We start from the raw sequence: 22,789 nt of genomic DNA on the forward strand, positions 1-22,789 counted from the left end.
GGGTTGGGGGCAATATTCGACCCCGGGTCCCAGAACAAGTATTTTCTTGGCTACTTTCCTCTTAGAGCTTTCACATGGGAAGGACTGCAGTTCATTCTCAAACAGCCCAGGGGGAGGGTGACATCACCCTGCAGCCCGGAAACAGGGGCCCAGGAAGGAGCAGTAGCTGCCTCAAGTCACACGGGAAGTGCCAGGACGCAGACACAATTCTGTGCTCTTCCTGTGCTGCCTTTCCATGGCAGCAAGACTCCACGTTCCGTCCTCCCCTAGGTATTTCCAGCCGCCCCCCCACACCGTCCCACCCAGCCTCACCACCCCTGAGCCCTAACTCTACAGGGGGTTGGGTCTGTAGGGCCTGCAGGGGGGGGGGCCCTGTGGCTCCCTCAAAGGCCTGGCTTTCTGGATGTCATTTTTGCTTAGTGTTTTCTCTACATTTATAGGGGTTTGGAGCTCACAGACCCACCTCGGGATCAGAATTGGCCCTTCCGTTCTAGGCTCACACCAGGCGTGGGCGCAGATCATGGCGGCCTGCCACATTCAGGCTCCAGATGGAGAAAGACCCACGTCAGAGTTCCCTCCGTTGGACGCCCCAGGAGCCCAGCACACCTGCAGCAAATAGGAGAGGTGTATGCTCGTGTCTTTTTCCATTCCCTTTCTCAGACCCCCGATGGAATTTCCAGCACGTTCGGCTCCACGGGGGCAGGACCCTCGGGCGTCTTGCTCGCAGCAGCATCCCCGGTGCCTGGAAGGGTGCCCGGTGCGTTGTAGGAGCTCGGCAGGTCTTGCCAAGCAGGTGATGTCCCGTTAGCGACCCCGTGTCACAATTGCCTGGCTCACATGTGGCAGACCCTGTACGCAATAACAGCATTAGAATAGGGCTAAAATTTCCAGAGTGCCTAGAAGGTGCCAGCACCCAGTGGAATGCTTTCCAAGCGTGCTATTTATTTATTCCTCACCACAGCCCCCCTCCCAGAAGTTCATACCATCATCATCTCCATCTGACAGATGAGGACACTGAGGTTCAGCACAGGAGGGAACTTGTCCAAGGCCACCAGCTTGTGGGTTCTAAACCCAGCTGTGTCTGAACTTCAAGCCCCGTGCTCTTTCCTTGGCCAAATGCCCGGGCAAAAACAAGATGATTAATAAATGAAATAAATAAACAACCCACGTGGTCCCTCCCTACCCAAGTCAATGCCCTCATAATCCTACACAGCTAATGCTTCTTTATTCACCTCTAGCTTCCTGTTACTATTATGTCCAAAATTCTTTCCAGAATGTTCTGAATAACTGTAATTCACGATAGCCACGCTTTCTGTTTTGTGGAGGAAAGTTTTATTACTTATACGGGAAAGGGAATATATGGAATTAAATAATTCGAGTAAACATAAAGAGGGGGAGAGTATAGAGAAGAACAGAGAAGGGTTAACACATCAAATCAGGGACTTGCAACATCCAACCTCTGGCTGGGGGAGCCCCTCGGTGAACAGCCCCCGCTGGAGTCCCGACTGAGGGTCCTGGGCAGAATGTCCTCCCCTCGGGTGAGGCTTCCGACTATTCCCGCCAGGGCAATATATACACTACCCATGTGTGATCTCTGGTTAGTCATGAAGTTTGCCTAAGTGCAGTCCTGAGCAAGCTGGGTTTTTTCTCTGTGTCTCTTATCCTGTCTCACAATCTTAGGAGCCTGGGCCTGTGCACGTTTCTCTTCCCGCCCTGATCCATTCCAGGGGACCAGCCTGGTCTGGCTCGAGAAGGTGAGGCAAGTTAATCCCCCTTGGCGTCAGGAACAGAAGGGCCAATTCTGATCCCGAGGCCAGATACGGAGCACAAGCCAACTAAGCCCCCCATGACGGTGTATGTGTGGCTCTGGGCAGAAATGCATGACAAGTCTCACAAACACGCTCTATACAGAACACAGGGATCGCTTCCTCTGACCACCTCTGCAAGTAATAATAATAATAATACTTATTTAACATTTTGTAATAGTTGTCTTTTGCATAAACTGATTTATTTAATCCTCATCCAAATTGCTTTAAGATAGGTATTATTATCCCTGTTCACCGACGACAATATTGAGGCACCAATATTGAGGCACAGAGAGGTTAAATTACTTGCACGAACTCACACAGCTACAAAGTAGCAGAGCTGATACTCAAATCCAGGCAGTCTGGCTCCAGAGTCCGTGCTCCGCACCACCACATGAGCCTGTGGATAACAGCTCCCCAAACAACAAAATAGTAATGATCTCCACCATTGCTGGAGAACTCTTATGTGCCAAGCTCCACTAAAGACCCTACGTTACCTCTGTCATTCCTTATGACAATCCTGTGAGATAGTAGTATATTGTTAACCCCGTTTTCTGTTGAAAACTGAAGGCACAGAGGCAGATGTGTGCTGATTGCTAAGCCTGTATGCTTCGCTGTCCAGTGGGCTATGCTATGTGGTCCCCACTGAATGGCCAGAGCAAGCGCTGTCCAAACCCATAAGGGACCTGAAAGACCACAGTTCACCAGCCCACCTCTCCCTCCACCTTCTCGTTGGGCCTCCTTCTCTGGAAACTTCTTTGGGCCCTTCCAGACGTTCTCGGTAGAACAAGTGACACCAGGAACCCACTGATATTTGGAAGCCTGGTGGCTGCCTGGGACAAGCCATCTCTGTGTCAACCAGAGAGATCCTTATGTGTTACCAGTGTGAAAGCTTCTCGGAGCCAAGGGCTCAGTGGACTCAATGGGAGCTCCTCTTAGCTGCATATGTCCCTGGGAGAAGGGAGTCAGGGGTCAGCTGTGGGAGGAGAGGCTTCACGCAACCCCCTCTCCACCCATCTTCAAAGAGGGACATCCCTAGCCAAGGGCTCTCAGGGGCCCTCTACTTATTCCTGGGCCTTTATCAGGGCTTTTGAAATCCCCTTTCACAGCCCGAATAGTCATTCTGCAGCCAGGGGGAAATAGTATCTCAACTAACCAGGCTTTTTGTTTTTTGTTTTTTTAAAGAAGTAACAGTGTTGGTACTTACTGCTTAAGAAAGATAGTGAAGCCTGGGGGTAGGATCCTGAACAGACCCAGATCAGCTGCTCTGGGCCAGTGGCCTAGCCTCTCTGAACCTCTGCCTTGTCATCTGTAAAAGGGGGATGTCAGAAGTACCTACCTATCTCACTGGGTAATTGGCATGGATCATGAGGGGGGAAATGGTTGGGGAGGTGGGCATGGGCCAGATGATGTAGGGCCTTCTGGACCCCGTTTAAGAGTTAGGCTTTGTCCTGAGCATTTTGAGGACCCACTGAACTATATGGAGAAGGAGAGTGGTATGATGAGTTCTAGGAAAATCACCTGCTACTTGTGGAGAGGGCACTGGGGGACAAAACTCCAGGGAGACCAGAGAAGAGGCTGTTGTAGGGTCCTGGGAAGATGGTGGCTTGGGTTGGGTTGTTGGCTGAGGAGAGATAAAGGGTGGACATAATCCACGATGTATTAAAGAAGCAGAAACATTTTGGCTGAGGGATTGGACTGGAGGAGAGGAGAGGGCACATCAGACTCCCCGTCTGGTTGTAAGACACGGGCAACCGCGAGTTGGTGATGGTGATCGTTGACCATGTGTGGAGGAGCAGACACAGGGGAGTGGGGAGACTCCATTCATTCATTTATTCATGTATTGATTCATCACATATTTACTAAGTTCTTACGTGCAAAGCACTAGACTAGGGGCTAGACATGAGACACAAGTCTGTGTTCTCACGCCTATCGATAAGCAAATCATCAGTCAACAGTTAAAACAATTTTAGATGCTACAAAAGTTTCATGAAGCAAATTGAGGCTCCTGGCTACCTTTCTGATCTGATTCCCTGCTGTCATCCACCCCTTGCTCACTGTGCTGGAGTCTTGGTGGCCTTCTTTCTGTCCTTTGGACAGAAGAGCCACACATATTCCTGTCTGAGGACTTCCCTCATGCCGTTCCCACTGCCTATGACACTGTTCCCCCAGATTTCCTCAGGACTGGTCTCTCACTTCATTTGTGTCTCTACTCAAATTTCACCTACTCAGAGAAACCTTCTCCAACCATTTGATCTGAAGTCATGTTCTCTTACATCAGCTGGTTTTTCTTCATAGCGCCGGCTGCGAACTGAGTTACATTTTAGGCCTTGATTGTTGTCTGCCCCTCCCATTAGAACCTAAGCTCCGTGGGGGCCGAGGGTAGGGACTGTGGTCTGATTGTTTAGGGCTGTGTCATGGGCACCTAGAACAGTACCCAGCACGTAGTTGGGATTCAGTAAAATTCAGGGCACGTGATAGGAAGCAACACAGTTCCTGAGGCCATTGTGGTTGGTAAGAGCCATGTAACTAGTTGTGGCCAATGAGTGGTGAGCAGAGGTGATATCTGTCACTGTCAGTTCCAAGCATGTGAGTAACCCATGGGAGACCTCCGCTCCATGACGGGAGGACCCTTGGGTGATTTCCCTTCCTTCTGCACTATGGTCACCAACATCTCTGATGGGTAGGGTGTCCCTGCTGGTCCACAATGGACATGGCGGACAGACGAACCTTTCTTCCCTTAAGACTGAAATTTTGGATTTGTTTGTTTGCTCCATCATGATGCAGACAATTCTGATGGATCGACCTCCAAATTCTGCGTTTTTGTGGTTGTTGGTATTGCTTCAAAAGAACTTCCTCAATGTAAATATCATTCTAATAAGCCATTCTATCTGCTTCTCTGCCAAGAGCCTTTGCTGGAAAAGTGGTACCTATTCCTCTCAGTTTGAGACCTTTAGGTAGAGTGCCATTGGAGGCACTAATGCAGAGGGGTGGCTCTGAGATCCTTGGAGGGAGGGAGAGCTGGAGAGCCTGTGATCTTGAGGCCCCCCGTTTCCATCTCTGAGGTCAGAGCAGGAGCTGGTTTGACCAGTTGGTGACATGACACCAGGCAACTGCTTTGGAAAGTTTGTTTTGTGTTGTTTTTAGGTCTGGGAATGACAGCTCCTCGGAGGGTTTGGCCTGAAAGGGTTCTCACGGTTTGTGCTGGGAGGGGAGGAAGGTTGGAGGAGATGAGGAGGACGTATAGAGAAGGACAAGGATAAACAAGATACCTCCTTCTGAGCATCTCTTAGCCTCACCCTGAGTATGAATTAAGATTCATTTTAGCTGTGAACAACAGAGGCTCAAAATAACCGTGGCCGAAAGAGAAGAGAAATTTATTTCTTCTTAATAAAGCTCAGAGACATTCTGTCTTGTTACTGACATGCTACCCCTGTTCTGCAAAGCCCTCAGAGACTGGGAATCTTCCGTCTTCTTGCTCTGCTTATATGGGCTCAATTCCCAAAGCCACCTCATGGACCAGGGAGCCACTTGAGTTCCAGACATCACGTCTACATTCCAGCCAGCAGGAAGAAAAAAGGGGTGAAGAAGAAGGGGAGAAGCATATAACAATTTCTTTTATTGAAATGTGAGGAAATTCTGCCTGTATCTCATTGGCCCAAATTAGTCACGTGGCTATACCAGCTGCAAGGAACATGGGGAAATGCAGTCTTTATTCTGGGTGGCTATGAAGCTCATTAAAATAGGGGTTTTACTACCGTGGATAAAAGGTAAGTGACTGCTGGGCGGCAACTAGAAACTGCCATACCCACGAGAGTAACGACAGATTTTGCTGAAGCATCCTAAAGGCTTCAAGTTGGGCTCCTCTGGAAAATAGTGGGGAATATGTGCTTCTCTGCACCTAAATGCTGGTATTTTCATACATTAAAAGTTTGCCCGTGATTTCAAAGGATTCACAGATTCTCTGAAGCCCAAGCACGGGAGGTCATGGAGCCTTAAGCTAGAAATGGGCTTCAAAGTGAAGGAAAAAAACAAACTGTGTGTGCGCGTGTGTGTACCTGTTCCAACCCCTTTCCATTTGGCAACATGAATATATTCGATGTGATTGGTGTTGTTTATTTGGGGTTTAGATTTGAGAGCAGATTGTCAAAGGGACCCAGTGTTACACCTTGAGAAAGCATTTGACTAGTTTCACTGGCAATGAGTCAAAAAAGACCCAGAGAAAAACTGCTGTGAGTCATCTCATCACTGGTGGGCCATGATATAGCGTGTGTTAGAGCCAGGATTCAGAGGCAGTGGAAACCCTGTGGCTGTGGGAGGAAACGGCTGAACGGTGCCCCGTGTCTTCCCTCTAGATTGATGTTAGAATTAATCTGGTTGAGGGGCACCTGGGTGGCTCTGTTGGTTGAGCATCCGACTTCAGCTCAGGTCACAATCTCACGGTTCATGAGTTCCAGCCCCGCATTGGGTTGCTGCTGTCAGCACAGAGCTTGCTTTGGATCTTCTGTACCCTCCCCCCAAATAAATAAGCATTAAAAAAAATAATTACTCTGATTGAAGATGATCAAATATCAGGGTGGAGATATACCCGGGGAGATCGCCAAGTTCTTACTTAGGAGACTCTAGATTCTTCTGAGAGAAGATACTCATGGAGGGCGGCGGCTGGGAGTGCCTCTCTGGAGAATTTGGTATTTGAGGTGATGAAAGGTGAGAGGAGAGGCTGTTGGACTTTTGCCAAGGTGACCTGAAACCCTTCCAGAAACTTATGAGCTCACCTGGGCAACTGAGCCTACCCCCTCCCCCCCTTTTTTGGTATCAGCAACAATGATACTAACTCAGGTGCTGGGCAAAGTATATCACCTCTGCTTTACCTTTTACCACCTTGGCTAATCTTCATGAGACCCTTATGAGATTGATACTTTTCGTATCCCCACTGGAAAGATGAGGAGCCTGAGGCTCAGAGAGGTGAAGCCACTTACACACAGACACACAGCTAGGAAGCAGCAGTCAGGTTCAAACCCAGGTCTTCTGACTCCCAAGTGCTTGCTCTCAGACACTGCCTTCTAAAGATCACACCATCCTCTTATCCTAGGGACTACACTCAGTCAGTGCTGGGTGAATAGTAGGTGCTCACGTGTGTCTGCCTCATCCCCACGCTGCCTTCTCTCACTTCCAGGGAGGGACACAGCCCCTCACTGGAAGAATGTGTGCGTGAGAGATCCTTAGGGTCCCTGTGTGGGACATATCACTGCTTTGCCAGAGTCTCCTAACCATACTCCCCAACCTCAACCTAAAGTAAAAATCAACCAGCTCAAAAATGCATGGGACTGGGAGGGAAGCAGAGCTGGTAACCCAGCAGATTTAATCATTTGACAGCTGCGCCTGCTGGGCACACAGGGACGGGGGCAGAGGGGGGCGGGGAGGGGGGAGATGAATGAGGCAGCAGACAAGGCTTCTGTCCTCTTGGAGATGGGCAATGAAGACGTGAACGAGTAAACCAGTTACATAGAACTGTGGAAGGAGTGCCCAGGGTAGGCGGGGGACCAAGAGCCTACTTTTGGCAGGTGGAAGTCATTGCTCTGGTCCTGTACACACGCACTTGTTCCTGCCTGGGATCCCCTGTCCTCCTCCCCTTTCTTGAGTTCCCTTTCCTGGCCTGACCCACTCTGCTCATTTCCCGGGCCATCAGTCAGTTTTCCTGCGATGCCTTCCTCGAACCTCCTAGGCTGCTTGAGGAGTCCCTTTGAACTTACCCACATCCTGGGGTCCAGCGGTGCCCCCCCTGACTAGCTATGTTAGTGGGGCACCCGGTCTGTGCCTCAGATTCCTGCATCTGTAAAATCAGCATCAAAATAGTACCTGCCTCCTAAGGACCCTGTGAGGATGAAATAATGTAATTTATGTTGATATATGTGAAGTGCTTGGAATCATGCCCGGCACACAGTGGGTCTTAGGTAAGTGTTGGGTGGTGTTGTTGCTGGCGTTATCAGTACCTTTGTGGCGGCTTGTAACACGCCACACCTCTGATACCACACCTGAGAATTTAAGGTGACATTTAACATGCCATGTAATTCAGCGGTTCCCAATCCTGGTTTCATATCTGCATGACCTAGGAAGCCTTTAAAAACACTGCTACCTTGAGACGCCTGGGCGGCTCAGTCGGGTAAGCACCTGACTCTTGATTTTGGCTTAGGTTATGATCTCACGGTTTGTGGGTTCGAGCCTCCATGTAGGGCTCTGTGCTGACAGCACAGAGACTGCTTAAGATTCTCTCCCCTTCTCTCTCTTTCTCTCAAAATAAATATTTTATTTTTTTAACGTTTTATTTATTTATTTTTTTGAGACAGGGAGAGACAGAGCATGAACAGGGGAGGGTCAGAGAGAGGGAGACACAGAATCCGAAACAGGCTCCAGACACAGAATCCGAAACAGGCTCCAGGCTCTGAGCTGTCAGCACAGAGCCCGATGCGGGGCTCGAACTCACGGACCGCGAGATCATGACCTGAGCCGAAGTCGGCCGCTTAACCGACTGAGCCACCCAGGTGCCCCTAAACATTTTAAAAAACACCACTGCCTGGCACCTACCCTCAGCAATTCTTTTCTTTTTAAATGTTTGTTTTTGACAGTGAGAGAGACAGAGTGTGAGTGGAGGAAGGGCAGAGAGGGAGACACAGAATCCAAAGCAGGCTCCAGGCTCTGAGCTGTCAGCACAGAACCCGACGCAGGGCTCGAACCCAGGAACCGTGAAATCATGACCTGAGCCGAAGTCGGATGCTTAACAGACTGAGCCACCCAGGCGCCCCAAGCAATTCTTCTTATTGGGGGTGGGTGGGACTCAAGTGTGGGTGGCTTTGTAAAGTTCACAGCTCATTCTGATGTGTAGCCAGCATTAAGAACCACTGGTCTGACCCAATTTCTTCAGGTGAAATAACTATAGCACTCAGAGAGGGGCTTGATTTGCTTAGGTCACAAGACTCCTTGGCCCCTGCCTCTTGGGAAGTTGGATCTTCTGATGTCCTCCAGAACCCCTGTTTGTCTCACGGCCTTCACCATGAGGGGGGGGCTGTGTGTGTCCCTGGGACTGCAGACGCTAAGGGTGCTGCTGCATGCTACCTCGGCTGCACCCCTGGGCAGCTGCTAATCTGGCCTGAAAGAGAGCCATCTCCAGAAGCCGCTCTCCCTCTCTAGCAGCCAGGACGGTGGAGGCTGCGAGGGGGAGGAGGGCCTCTTCAGACCAAGAGCCTAGCCAGAAGAACACCTGATTCCTGCAACCAGGAGCCAGAGCAGGACACGGAAAGGTGAAGGCCTCTTCCGTGAGTCACTGAGGGATGGCTGGCATCACAGGGACAGCTTCCCGGCAGACACATTTTCCAGAAAAATTCATCAGGGGCCCTTACGGAGGGCTAGCTCTGAGTTATGGGGCTCCTGCCTTCAGGGGTAAAGAGGTGCAGCAGAAACGGTCCTGGGGCCCACAGACCGAGGTTCAAATACCCACCGGCTCCGTGGCACTCCCTCTGTGACTCTCAACTTTCTTATCTGTCAAATGGGGCTAAACAGGGTTATGACAATTAAGGAAGTAATGCCTGATAAGGTTCGGTGCGTGCATGATCATCGATCCATAAAAGGTAACTATTATTATGACCACTATTATTTATCAGTGAAGCCTCATAAGGGGACTCTGGTTGCTGCCTTACGACAGCCTGTTTGGGAAGAGAGAAATCCATGTGTGTGTGGTGGTGTCATGGCGGTTGTGGCAGAGAGCAATGGATGTACCCCAGCGAGGTTCATCCCACCAATTGATCTTCAAGGGAGATTTCTAGAGGGGCAAGCTACAAGGGGAGGTGACAGTAGGTAACCTATTTTGTTTGCTCTTTCTCCCCCAGCTGATACCCTAGTCGGGTGTAGACACTCTGCTGTAGACAAGGGGCTGTATTCCTGAGGACGGGGGACCTGTCTGGCCCCTGGGATGATATACATTATCCGTATGTGTGTTTGCATAACTTTTTTTTTTTTTGCCTTTGCATAATGTTTGAAAAAAGATTGAGTTAACGCACGTTTTGAAAATCAGGAAATTTTGTCTAAAAATTCACATTCTCGGGTTACCTGGGTGGCTCAGTCAGTTAAGCGTCCGACTTCGGCTCAGGTCATGATCTCAGGGTTTGTGAGTTCGAGCCCCACGTCGGGCTCTGTGCTGTCAGCTTGGAGCCTGGAGCTTGCTTTGGATTCTGTGTCTCCCTCTCTCTCTGCCCCGCCCCCACTCGTTCTCTCTTTCCCTCTCTCTCTCTCTCAAAAATAAATAAACACTAAAAATTTTAAAAAATAATGAAAAATAAAAATTCACATTCTCTCGAGAAATGGGGAGATCTGGCAATCCTGAGTTGAGCTAGCGATCTGGCAATGGTGTACTGGATTCCCCGGGTCCCCACAGTCCTAACCCTGCCACCTTCCCTCACCTGCCTGTCCCCATGGGTGTTTTCAACCTCTGTTCTCTACGGCAGGAAACTCCAAAGTCAGACACCGAGAACATTTCTGGAGGCCTCCACAGGGCCTTGCAGGAACCCCACTGTTCCCAGTTGGCCACTTATGGCTGTCGCCACGAGCCCCACTCCCACGGCTCAGTCTTGGTTTAGGGAATGGTAGTCACGCTAACATTCACTGAGCACCTCCCACACACATGATTTTTTAGAGCCGCCATCCATTTAATTCCCACAGCAGCCCAGGGAGGGAGCTACTGTTGTTTCCATTTCATAGATGAGCAAACCAAGTCCCAACAGGGTGTTGTCCTTGTTCAGTGCCACACAGCTAGTAACGGCAGGGGCTATATTAGAATCCAGATCTTTGGGGCCCCAAATCTGTGCCCTGCACTGAACTTCCTCCTGACCATTAATCCATGGGAGAAAAATTCTTCTACCGAAGAGAACTGATGACCCTTTGCATGAGCTGAAGTCTTGTGGGGCAGAGCAGTGAACGGTCTGGGATCTGGGGTCGGCCTGCCTGGATCCTATCATTGAATCCGTGGCCTTGGGCAAGTGACTTTGCTTTTCTGGGGCCTCAGTCTCCTTCTTTGTAGGAAGGAGACTCTAATGCCTACCTCATAGGGTTGTGATGACTAAGATACTGCATGTAAAATGCTTAGGGCAACACAGTGCCTGCAGGTTTGTTTTGAAGATTAAAGAAACGTGTTGAGCAACGTGACAATGTGTGCATGCAGCAGGTACTGTTTAGATGTTCTCTGTCCCCGTCTCCCTGCCACCCTACCTCCCTCTCTGCTTCTGGGCACCCCCCATAGACAGAGGATGCTGGGCCACATATGAGAACACCATACCATGGGACCTTTTATTGTAACAGAGACATGTTTCGTACAGGCTGAAAAATCAGAAACCCCGGAAAGGTTATGCTTAGCTGTGGACACCAGAAATCAAACAAGCCATGGCCACGGTATCACTAGGTGGAGGACAGGGTCCCAGGATGCTGGAGGACACAGGAGCTTCCTCACTCTGATGTGGATGTCCCAGGCAGAGGCTGGCTTCTCAGGCCGAGCCAGGCTGGTACCGGGTCCCCTTGTTTGGGGTCTTCCGGATGAGAATTCCAGCCCCCGGTGTGGAGAGGTGGCCTTGGGGTGCACCAAGCCTACTGGGCTGATATAGTGGATCCTGCTAGGTCCTTGGCCAATGGCTGCTTGAGCGAGCAGCCAAGACTTGGGAGAGAAAAGACCCTGCAGAGAGTTCTCAAACATGCACCTGGCAAGAAAGAGCCACCGAGAGAGTGGGACACGGAGCCAGGTAGATCTGAGCTCCAGGGAGTTTAGGCATGCCAGCTCCCCCTTCCCAGGCCTCAGTTTTCTCATCTGGAAAATGGCAACATGACCTATGTCACTGGCTTGTTAGAACAACCATACAAAATATGTCCTGACACGTAAACAGTGATTAAATCCAGCGAACGCTGAAGCCTTCTTGGTCTCTCCTTTGATATCTCTGGATGTCTGGGCTTGGAGAGAAGTTCAAGCTAAGAGAGAGGGCTTCTTTAACCCAGGATATAAGAGTTATATAAGGTGGCAGCACTAGAAGGCCTCCCATTTTTGACTGAGGGACTCAGCTACTACAACCTTACCCTGCAAATGAAGTCCATGCTTCGTTTTATTTCCTTCCTTGGGAGACATCCTTCAACCTATAGTCGGCAGAAGACATATGGACCATACACCTGACAGTTTGGAGCTCATGACATCAGAGTTAGAACCCCTCCCCTCCACCCTGCCAAGAACACTTCGGCCAAATCCCATTTTACAGATGGTAACACTGAGGCCTGAGACCCACTCCGTTTCATCCAGACAGACACACACGGGCCAGAGAATCACAAAGGAATCCTGTTCCAGTCTCTTTGGCTCAACTCATTAGAAGATGAGGCATATCTTTTCTTGGCCAGAGAAAAGGAATTACAATTTTGTCTCTCTCTCTCTCTCTCTCTCTCTCTTTTTTCAAGGAGTTGTGACTTTTTAATAGAAGTTGGTTCGTGCACAGGCATTTTATTCCTCAATTAATTTCCATCAAAATGAGGTTTTCCCGGAGATAACCAGTGTTTTAGTTCCTTTTGAGTTTAATTTGTATGACTGAAGACTCCGTTTCTGCCAATTCCAATTTGCTGGGTGATTCTAGCACTCATTACCTGGGGGATAATGCCCCTGCTGCAGACAGCCACACCCAGAGCTGATTGATGGACGGATTTCCAATAGCAATTTAGGGGAAGAGGGGTCCCTCTCCTCTCTCAATACCATTTAATAAATAGGGAATAAATTATTAAATAAGCCATGATCTGATGAGGGGGCCCCCATCATGGTATTTACAATGCAAAACCCAAAACCCAAAACCCTCAATAAATACAAAAAACAAAACAATAGCCACAGACAGAGGGGAGATGCCAAGTCTCAGTAGCACTGGCTCATGCGTGCAGAGATGACAAGGAAGAGGTTTCAGGAAAGCATTGCTTGATGACACTGTATCTAAGCAGAAGTTCCTCAACTGGATGCATCTGGCTGATGGAGGAGGGAACATTTTGAGGAATCCTGGTTTGTTTTTTAATCAAACTTTTTGGTTTAGCTGGAGAGCCAAGCAAGGCAAGACAGATGCTTGTGAGACGATTGTGAATATTCATGGAAAAGAATATAGCAGGAGACATGATGGGAGTGAGACTTAAAAAAAAAAAAGGGCTTTGGAACCTTTAGGAGTACCCAAATGTTGGCTCTCTTCAAGGAAAGCCTTTGGGAAAGAGGACGGTTCTGAGCTAATGAAATGATGGGGGCTGAGACTGAGACCCTTATGTCTTTCAAACATCTCAATTTTGTTTTTCTGAAAGACTGACTTTCCTTCACAAAGAAAGGAAGAGACAGAGATAGGAATGCGTGCGGTCAGACCTCAAGGGGGCTTTGAGTGAGTTAGCTTTTCTTAATTTAATTGAATTCACATACGTTTTATTCTAATGATTGAGAACCTCCTGAAAATGTTTGAGGGTGTTCTCCTTTTTGCTTCTAAGTCCTGGTGAACTCACTCTGTCTTTAGACAATTTCCCAGCCCTCAGGTCAACATTCTGGATTGTATCTCAAAAACTCGCCTACTTCACAAAGGGGGAATCTTTGGCCCAGAGGAATGAATCGATCTGTCCAGGTTCATTCATCCAGAAAGGCTGCAGGTGGGCTGTATGTTTCTGGGCCTCAAGTCACACCCTCCAATGCTGGCTTTTAAAATGAATGCTCGCCACCAGCAGATTTCAGCTGATTTGTCTCATTCCCTGGAAGCAGAAGGTAATGTGGGCAAAATAGGCAGAGAAATAGGGATGTGGAGGCGTGGGGTGGTGGCGGGGGGTGGCTGGGGCCTTTGGTTAAGCAAGGTCACCAGCATCCCAAGAAGCTGTTTAATTTTGGATGCAAAAGAAAGGAAATGTAAAGGTAATTAGAGAAGCACATTGGGCAAGAGGGAGGGACAGATGTTTTCCCCCTGGAGGCATTTAAGCAGCCTTCTTGCAACTTTCCCCTGGCTGGAGGTACTTCTTGGTTGGGATAGAGCAGGGTAAAGTCACATTGCCAGGGAAACGACCAGGGTTGTTGCAAAAGTCTCACCAAACTCAAAGCTGGACCAGAGAATCTGGCAATTTCAAAGCAGTGAATGATGACTTTGGAAAGAGGGTGGGGGCGGGGCCTCTCTGGCAAGCAGCAGGAAGACACTGCCAGTCAGAGGGGCAGGACTGGTAAAGAAAGGCCACTAGATCCTGGCTTGATGTGACCCTCAATGACCTTCTTGGGGGAACTTCCGGCTGCTCCTTTCATCTTGTCTTTTTTTTTTTTTTCCGTTCTCTAATTTCTGAAATAGCTTTGTGCTCTTCCCTGATGGAAAGCAGGAGATCCCAGCAAAAGGCTTCTACTTTGGGTCTGTGTATCTCTCCTAGGGAGGTTGATACCACTCCAGGAAGCAGTGGGCCTCCTGCAGAAGGAAGAGAGCAGCCTGGAAAAGCCTCAGGGCATGGGGAGAAATTAGCTACAATGGAAGCAGAAGGATGTGTAATTTACACAAAACCCACCAGGATGCTCACAGACGGAGTGATCCTGCCCACTATTGTCTCCGCTGGAGTAAGGGTGAGACCCCATGTGCATCTTCTCTCCACTCCCTCAGCCCAATTCCTGCCCTGCTTTCTCCTTGTCCACTCAAAGTTCGATCCCAGTGCTAAACCAGATGCCAGTTCAACCACCATGGCCCCCCAAACGCAAGACAGCTCCTGCAGTACTGACGAAGAAGCCTTGTCAGTGGGCGACATACAGTACATCTGTCTCCCAGCAGGTGCCTCCCTAAAGCACTCACACCGACGATTTTGAGGCTGCAAGTTTTACCTTAGCTTATGCTAACTTTAGACTCCAACCCCCATGTGAGCTGTGACTCCAGTGTATCATTTCAGGCCTTTAGCTCACAAGCCTTGTGGATGTTTTCATTTTTCTGATACCTCAGTGAGGTAGCTGGTGGGCAGGGAGCTGGGGAGCAAGCCTGAACTTCACTGACATAACGAACCTTAGGTCTGAGGTGTCCCCCTCCCCAGGCCAATTCCAGGCTGTTTGGACTTAGAGCTCTGTGGGTCTCACCTGCGGGAACAAAGCCAACATCCCTAGCCACATCCGGCCTCTCAGATCTCATCCACAAAGACACGAGGGAAAAAAAGAGATGCACAAAAATAATTCAGAAGCACCCCGCCCCCTGCCAACACACACACACACACACACACACACACACACACACACACACCTCTCCATATAAATAAATAAATAGTTGAATACTGCTAATGGCAACCAAGGGAGAGAGAGAGAGATCATCACATAAATAAATAAATAAACATAAATAAATAAAATAAATAATAGGTTTGCTAGGAGCCCCAGGCAAAATGGTCCCCTAGAGTTGTCTGAAGGCAGTCTGACGGGAGGCTCCCAGGCCTCTCTCCCTGCTGTCCTGCTAAGGAGGGTCCGTGGCTCCAGAGGTTCTGCGGCTCGGAGAAGACTTTGTCTCCGTGATGGGAGACTGGAGCCCAGGCTGGTTTCCCGGGCAGGGAAGAGGGTTATTTACAGTTGCTGTACATGCCCTCCCAGGGCACCTGCCCCTGTCCCAGGCACCTGCCATCCGGCCTTCTGTGGTGACAGCATTGGCATCTGTCAGTCTTGGCGGGTGGGGCCCAGGGCCGGGCCAGAGGGCATCAGGGGAAGGCCAGGTCACCCCGTGCTGTCTGGGGCACCTCTCGCTGCTCTCCTGGTGGAAGAAGGACTTGCGGGAGTTTGCAGGGCAGTTTCTGGCCCCACGGGCTGATGGACTGGGAAAGACGAGGGGCCGGGGAGATGGGTCACTGATGTCAAGAAAAGGGATTTTTTTTCCAAATGCTGTCCCTGGGGTGTGAAGGAAGAAGAGTGTTTGGTCCCTGCTTCCCCATAGCTCGCCCCCCAGTATCCAGAGCTGCGGACTGTCCCCCCTCACTATCTCCCTCCATGCCCTGCCCTGCCGCTGTTGCCACCGCAAACTTGACATTCACCCACAGGGCTCCGGAAAGCCGGTCAGCTGGTGAGGGGGGTGCCCAGGAGTTTATTTTAAGGATCTTCTCCCTCACACCCCTGTTCTCAGTGCCTTCTGTGGGTGAAGCAGCTGGTGGTGTTTGTGTGTCAGAGATCAGCTTACCCATGCTGCCCAGCCCTGGGCAGGGGGAAGACAGGGTGAGGGCAGAAATAAAGGTGGGCTCTGGCTGACAGGAAGCCTCGGAAGCCATGGAGTTCCCAAGCCCCTGTCCCCCCAGACTCTCTGGACTTGGGTCTTTCCCCAAAACCTGAGCTACTATACCCCATCCCAGCAACATTCCTGAGAGGCAAAGGGGGTAGCTTAGGCTGAGGGCGGGTTTAGATGGTTCAGCCACACTGGGTGGGATCCAGGGTGTGGCAGTCTGGGCGGTGGGGAGGGGGCAGGCAGGCTCCAACTGGAGGGTAAGGCCAGACTGGCTGGCGCTGGGGACTGGCAGCCGGCCACGGCCCTGGGGAATGTTCAGCAGATGGTCCTGTGGAATTAAGCTGGTGCCAGCCAGTGGGGGCCGAGGCAAACTTGGGATGTGGGGCTGCACACCAAGCTGTCCTGACTGTCCACTGTGTCTTTTCTCAGTGAGGTTCAGGGGCCCTGTGAACAGCCAAGAGGCTGTCTAAGCCATGTGGTGGCCTCTCCGTTGCTAGAATCTACTGGACTGCTCTTCCTGACTGTGCCGAGATCTTGGGAGCGGCAGAATGACCCTTGCCCTTTGCTGCTATATTCACAGGCAGAGAACCCATCTCCTACCTCCTGACACTTCTTACCAACTGAAACATCCACATTCCCCACTCAGATAGGTCCCCTTCTATCCCCCTCAATCATCCTCCGGGCCTTTGCTTGGGCCTGTTTGGGGAGGTGAAAGGCGCAACACCCTCTCCTGGGCCTCACTGCTCTTGGTTTCCTCTCATCCCCTCCCACCCCGTGAGGGTCCACACATGACGAGATGAGAGGAGAATGAGGGCAGGTGTGACAAATGACTCCTAGCCTCCCATATGCATCCTGTGAGCAGTGGGTTAGCAAAACTGTTTTTCCTGGCCAGGCCCAAACTGTTGAGTCATGAAGCCATCGCTTCTTACAAAACCTGGAGGGTTTTTGTGCCAACAGAGGATGGTTCTCTCCCTATGACCAGGCCTGTGTTGAGCCCCAGGGTGGTGCTGGTGGAGGCTCCTAGCAGCTTGACATAGAGGCCGAAGCCCCTGTACTTTTGTTTCCTACTCCCCAGGAGAGCAGGAAGGACAGGGTCCAGGAGCCCTCAATGTCTGTCACCAAGGAGAAGGCAGGGTGGGTAGGGAGCGGGGGAGGCCGGCAGAGGGAAAGGGCCCCCCACCCCCCAGGCAGCCGGCTCAAGGGAGGGCCCTCCTTTAGCGCCTCGTGCTGGAGTAGCTGTCTGCTGAGCTGTAGCTCCGGCTCCGGCTCCGGGAGCCCAGGCTGGGGCTGCGGGAGCCCGAGCTGCTGCTAGTGCGGGTCCTGCTCCGGGTGCGGCTCCTGCTGCGGCTGCGGCTCCTGCTCCGGCTCCGGCTCCGGCTGCGGCTGCGGCTGCGGCTGCGGCTGCGGCTGCGGCTCCGGCTGCGGCTCCGGCTGCGGCTGCGGGAATAGCTGCGGCTGGCAGAGCGGCCGCTGCTGCCGCTGTACCAGGAGGAGGTGCTGCTGAGGCTGCTGGATGAAGACGGGCTGGGCCGGTAGTAGGGGATGGGGCGCTTCCGGGCACTGCGGAGACCAGAGGGAGCTTGCTCGAGGGCCAGACTCCGCCCAGCCTCGACCCGGACCGCGCCAGCCCGGTCCCCGGGGGGGGGGGGGGGGGGGGCGCGGCATGGCCTTCCACTTCCCAGGCCCTTAGCGGAAACACTCTTTTTAAGCCCCTCTCGCTGCCCTCAGACCGTCCAGGGCAAGGTCTCAGCCCTAGCGCTGGTGTCTTGAGAAGTGATAACCTCACTTTTTAACAAACCAAGCCGGGGGCTCAGAGCCTCCAGCTGGCGAAGGAATCTACGTCTAGACTTTAATGGCAGTTTTGTTTTGCTATTTTTACTTTTACCAGAACCTTCTATTTATGGTAAGAGAGGCTGATTTTCCATTTACTATAGTATACTGTGGTGTATTCCTTTTGAATTAGATGTATGGACCTCTAAGAAAGGGCATATCTATTTGAAGAAATTAAGTAAACAGTAGTACACTTCCTAAACAGACGAATCAAAAGATGCTGCTGGGTGACTGAAGTTTGGGAAACACTGAATGGGTTCATCAAGATGGACTATTTGAGACCGACTAAGGAAACGAGAGAGCCTTTTAGAAATGCCACTTTGTCTCCCTCCAAGTCAACCCCAAGGACACCTTTGGTCACCTTTGGTCAAGGGTATAGGAGTCCCTGTGTACCACGGTGATCTGTGGGATATCTGAGAAGGTGATGCCATTACCCCATTTTATTGTTTGGGGCACAGGTTCTTTTTCCTCCTCCAGGTCATCTCTGGGGAGGAGGAACCAGGCACCCGAACCCCACCGCAGCCCCATCCTGTGGGTCTCTGGAAGGAGTAGCTGACCCTTGGAGGGCCAGGAGGAGGAGCTCAACCGATTGCCAGGAGCCAGTTTTAGGGCAGCTCTCAGCCACTCCTCCCGGTTTCAAGGCCTGAGGAATTTGGGTCCACTCAGACCTCAGGCTTCTCTTCTATGGCTTTTTCTCTGTGAAGAGCTTACTGGTTAGAAACCGTATCCACCTAGTCTGTCTATGCAATCAATAGCAATGGCACGCCTCGGGTTTCAGTGTTCTGCATTTAAGTTTACAAAGTTTGTTCACATCTCTTTGCCCCCTTTCATTTCATTTTCGTGATACTCCTGGGAGTTATTTCCTTCAATATTTCATGGGTGAAAACACAGCGTTTGGAAAGTTAAGAGACTTTCCCTGCTCATCTGGAAAGTGGCACAGCCAAGAATGCACTCCAGATTCAGTGCTCTCCCCCGCTTAAGTCCCTCTGGCACCCAGACGATCCTTTTGCCCTCTCCTCAGTTGGTGCAGGGTATGATCAGAGTCTACTAAAGCCTGGCATGTGGGTCTGAGGGTGCTGGGCCTCCAGTGGTCGGCTCCACCCCCAGACAAAGGCCCTGCCCCACGGCTGTGGCCCGCATTGCCTCGACGCTACCCCAGCTCGCTCCACAGACCCTGGCCACACCCCCTCGGCCCACCAGATTCCTCAGGCTGGCCCCGCCCCTGTCCCAGGCACCCACCCTGGCCCCGCCCCGGAGGCCCTGTCCCCTCCTTGCAGGGCCCGCAGCGTGCCTGAGCTCCCACAGTCCTGAATTCCAGCTCCAAGGGGACACGGGGAGGGCCCGAGGCCCCAACGGTAGGAGGGGTGGGAATGAGGGTGGAGATGGGCACCCCCGGCCCTCCTGGCCTCACCTGGTTATCCTCCGCGCCTCCAGGTGGCTCGGGGAGTCTCTCCGGCGCTTCCGCATGGGCGAGTAGGACCGCCGTCTCCGACGCGCTCGCTCGCGCTCCCGCTGCTGCGAGTCCTTCTCGTTGTACTTGGGGTCCCTCTCCCTGAAGGGGTGCGGGGGTTATTGCGGCTGGCTTTCCCGCGTGAACGCGTGGGACAGGGGCACTCACTGCGTCTCACCTGTGCCCTTCACCCTACTGCGGCAGGTGATGGCTTCCTCCCGGGGCCCCAGGGGGCTGTGGGTGTGTACTGTGGGGGTGAGGCTGGGCACGTGCAGGGGTGTCAGCCTTCGAGGGTGGGCATTACAGGGGCGCGGCTGCCACGGGGGCGAGGACGTGAACGTCAAGAGGGCTCTGGTGCGTGCGTAAGAACTGGGGGCTCTGAATATGGGGAAGGGGAGTATTAGGTGTGTGAAGAGGCCGGGGTGTGGGTATAGCGGGTGCATTAGGGCCCCCAAACATAACTCCAGCGAAGACGAGGATGCTGGGTCATCTTCCCATCCCTACTCATGCAGTGCTGGACAAAGGGGGAAGCGGGGCGGGCTTGGGTGACGCTCCCCAGACGTGAGCTGGGGGGCGGGGCCTGTACCTGCTCGGGCTGTACCGCGAATAGCTGGGGCTGCGGCGCGATCGAGAGTTTCTGCTGGGGGGGCTCCTCTTGCCAGACTTGGAGGAATAGCTGGAAGAGCGAGAGTAGGACCTGCGGGAGAGTAAACAGTCTCCGAGGGGCCTGCTGGGCTTCGCCGGGGTCGCCCCGGAAGTGTAGGGTTTTATTCAGCTGGTCCTCAGGGGGTGACCTTTTTCTTTCTGGACGCCAGGCAGAGGAAACTGGCCCTTTCCTGGGCAAGTAATAATAATATCGACCACTTCCTCTGATTGAATTCTTACTATCTAAGGCTACTTATTAGCTGTGTGACCTTGGGCAGGTGATTTCACTTCTCTGGGCCTCTGTTTTCTCATTTATATAAGGGGGTAAATAATCGAACTTACCCTATAGAATTGTAAATGAGTAAATTAGGGCAAATCACATACTGCACAGAGCCAGCACACAGGAAATGTTAGCTATGATTGTTATGTATTTTATTATGTGTCAGACATTGAACTAATGCTTTTTGTGCATTATCTCATTTAATCCTCAACCGATCCTAGGATTAGGTACTATTAAGCCCATTCTGTAAATCGGGAAACCGAGGCACGAGAGGTTAATGTTTTCATTTTACAGATGACGAGACTGAGCCTTGGAGAGGTTATCTGTGGCCCAAGGCCACCAGCTAGGAATGGGAGTAGCGGGCATTCAAACTCAAATCTGTCTGACTTCTTTCACCGGTGGGTCAAAGGACATCTCCAGTTATCTTAACTAGCTCCGTAAGGACGAAAGCGCTGCAGAACAGAGGTCAAAACTGCACTCACCTTTTCCCGGAGGAGGTGGATCGGCTTCGGGTGTACCTGGGGGAGGCCCTGGGGTTTGGGGATCGGGAGGAGTGACTGGAAGAGCGGGTGCTGGCATAGGAGGGGCTGCGGGAGCATCCTCTCATGGGGGAGCTCCGGGCTGTGGCTGGGACCAAACCGGATTTCTTCACCTCCGCGCATTCCAGACATGGCGACTGAAATCCTCTGCAGATGTGGGGAGAACACCTGTTAGCACTGGCCTGACCGCTAGCCTGGAGGCATCTCTAGGTAACACTCCTCTCCCTACCTTTGCCCAGGCTGTGGTGCCCTCAGAAACCCCTTTCCACCTAGTCCCATCTTACTACCTCTGGAAAGACTTTCTAGGCCACAGCTGGTAGAGGAATAGAGGGGGATGCATTCCAGAGGGGGCACTTCAGAGTATTTTAGGTTAGTGGGCACGAGCATAATGGTAAATTAACATCAAATCACATAGTGAGAGATTTATTCCTTTTTGAGTCTTTTTCAGCCCATCTGAGTACATTAGAGACACTGGATTGGGTACTAGTGGGTTTTCCACCATCTCTGGAACACTGGCAGTCTCCCAGGCCTGGTGCTCAAGAGCCTTGGGCAGGCAACTGTTACTAACAAGAATTAAATCCACTGTTTTTATGTATTTTCATATAAAAAATCATGTATTTTTGCAGGTGCTTTCTATTTAGGATGAATGCTATAAATTTTCTATGTAAGACAGTAGTATAAGTTTCCTTATATAAAAAAAAGTGAGTTTGTCAAGGTAAATAAGAGTACCAGTAGTAAAGGGATATGATTAAAATCAAGCAGGTGCCATGTAGGTGGTTTAAGTTTGGGAAACTTTCGGTGTAGCCCATTTTGCAGATGGGGGAATTGAGACCCAAAGAAGAGTGATGGCTTGTTCAAAATCACCCAGTGGCAGGGTCCTGTCTTCTGTATTTCTACCCTGCCTAGGGCCATATAAAGCTCCTGTTGGATTCTCAGTAAGGGCATGTTCATTTGGCTTGTGCCAAGAGTCAAGTTCAAATCACATTAATAGGGTTTCCAGGCTCATAATGACCCAACCCCTGCTCACCCCTCCAATCTCAGCTCTTGGCATTTTCCTCTCTTGACTCCAGCCATAATGGACTACTTGTTCCTCCTGAAATCCCCCTGCTCCTTCCCTGTCTCCAGGCCTCAGAACATTCACACTGCCTGCAACCCTCTTTCCTCCCCATCTCACCTAACAATAACTACTCATGGTTCAGGTTTTAGTTTGACCTCACCTTTTTTGGGAAGCCTTTCTTGACATCCCCCTAAGTCTAGTTGGGTGACCTCCAATGTGTTGCCACAGCCCCCAGCCCCTAGGCACCACCCCCACTTCCCCTCCACCTCCCGCGCCCCTGTCCCTAGAAGACCTCACTTGGTCTTAAAATTGTCTCTTCCTCCTCCAGTCACTGAGCTTGAGGGAGAGGACTCATGTCTCTGGATACTGTATCCCAGCACCTTGGACAGAGCCTGATTCATCTGGCCTAGGTCATGAATAAATAGTTGTGAAGTAAACATTTGAGCCTCTTAGTGTTCTGGGTGCTAAACAAGCATCATCTTGTATGATCCTCCCAATGACCTTATGGAACTGGCACTATTCTCTTCAGAAGGGTTAATTACTTCCTCAAGGCCACTCAGAGTCTCAAACCCTGATCTGTCCAGCTCCAAAGCCCATGCCCCCTCCACTTCATCAGTCTCCTACCTTCACTGTTGAAGGTTCCCTTGATTTAGAGCCAATGATAACCTCTTCCATTCAGCCCTCTGCTCATTGCTGATATGACATACACAGCCATGACTTTAGAGATCAGTTAATTTCAAAATGAAAGGCTGGGTCTAAATTATTTAATTTGGCTGTCCACATAAGATCAAACTGAACAGGGAACTGCTGGATGCTACTCAGGCTTTAGCTTCAGCTCTATGACAGATACGTGTTTGAATCCTGGTGCTGGCCCTTATGAACTGAGTTTCTTAACTACTCTGAGTCTCAGTTTCCCCATCAGCTAAAAAAGGTCTATCGTAATGCC

At 51.1% G+C, this 22,789-nt stretch overlaps 1 protein-coding gene across 1 annotated transcript in view; it reads right to left on the reverse strand.

The window, feature by feature from the left end:
- Window positions 1–11,127: 11,127 nt before the first annotated feature.
- The window catches only part of SRRM4 (serine/arginine repetitive matrix 4), a 275,510-nt gene continuing 263,848 nt past the window's right edge, over window positions 11,128–22,789 (reverse strand). Inside the window, exons 11-14 of the mRNA XM_049619894.1 lie at window positions 20,730–20,933; window positions 19,909–20,019; window positions 19,284–19,424; window positions 11,128–17,602 (exon numbers count right to left, since the gene is read on the reverse strand). Coding sequence (XP_049475851.1) covers window positions 17,257–17,602; window positions 19,284–19,424; window positions 19,909–20,019; window positions 20,730–20,933 — 802 coding nt within the window. The 3' untranslated portion in view covers window positions 11,128–17,256. The remainder of the gene's footprint in view (window positions 17,603–19,283; window positions 19,425–19,908; window positions 20,020–20,729; window positions 20,934–22,789) is intronic.

This window comes from Panthera uncia (genome assembly GCF_023721935.1).
Source record: "Panthera uncia isolate 11264 chromosome D3 unlocalized genomic scaffold, Puncia_PCG_1.0 HiC_scaffold_8, whole genome shotgun sequence".
NCBI classification, from domain to species: Eukaryota; Metazoa; Chordata; class Mammalia; order Carnivora; family Felidae; genus Panthera; species Panthera uncia.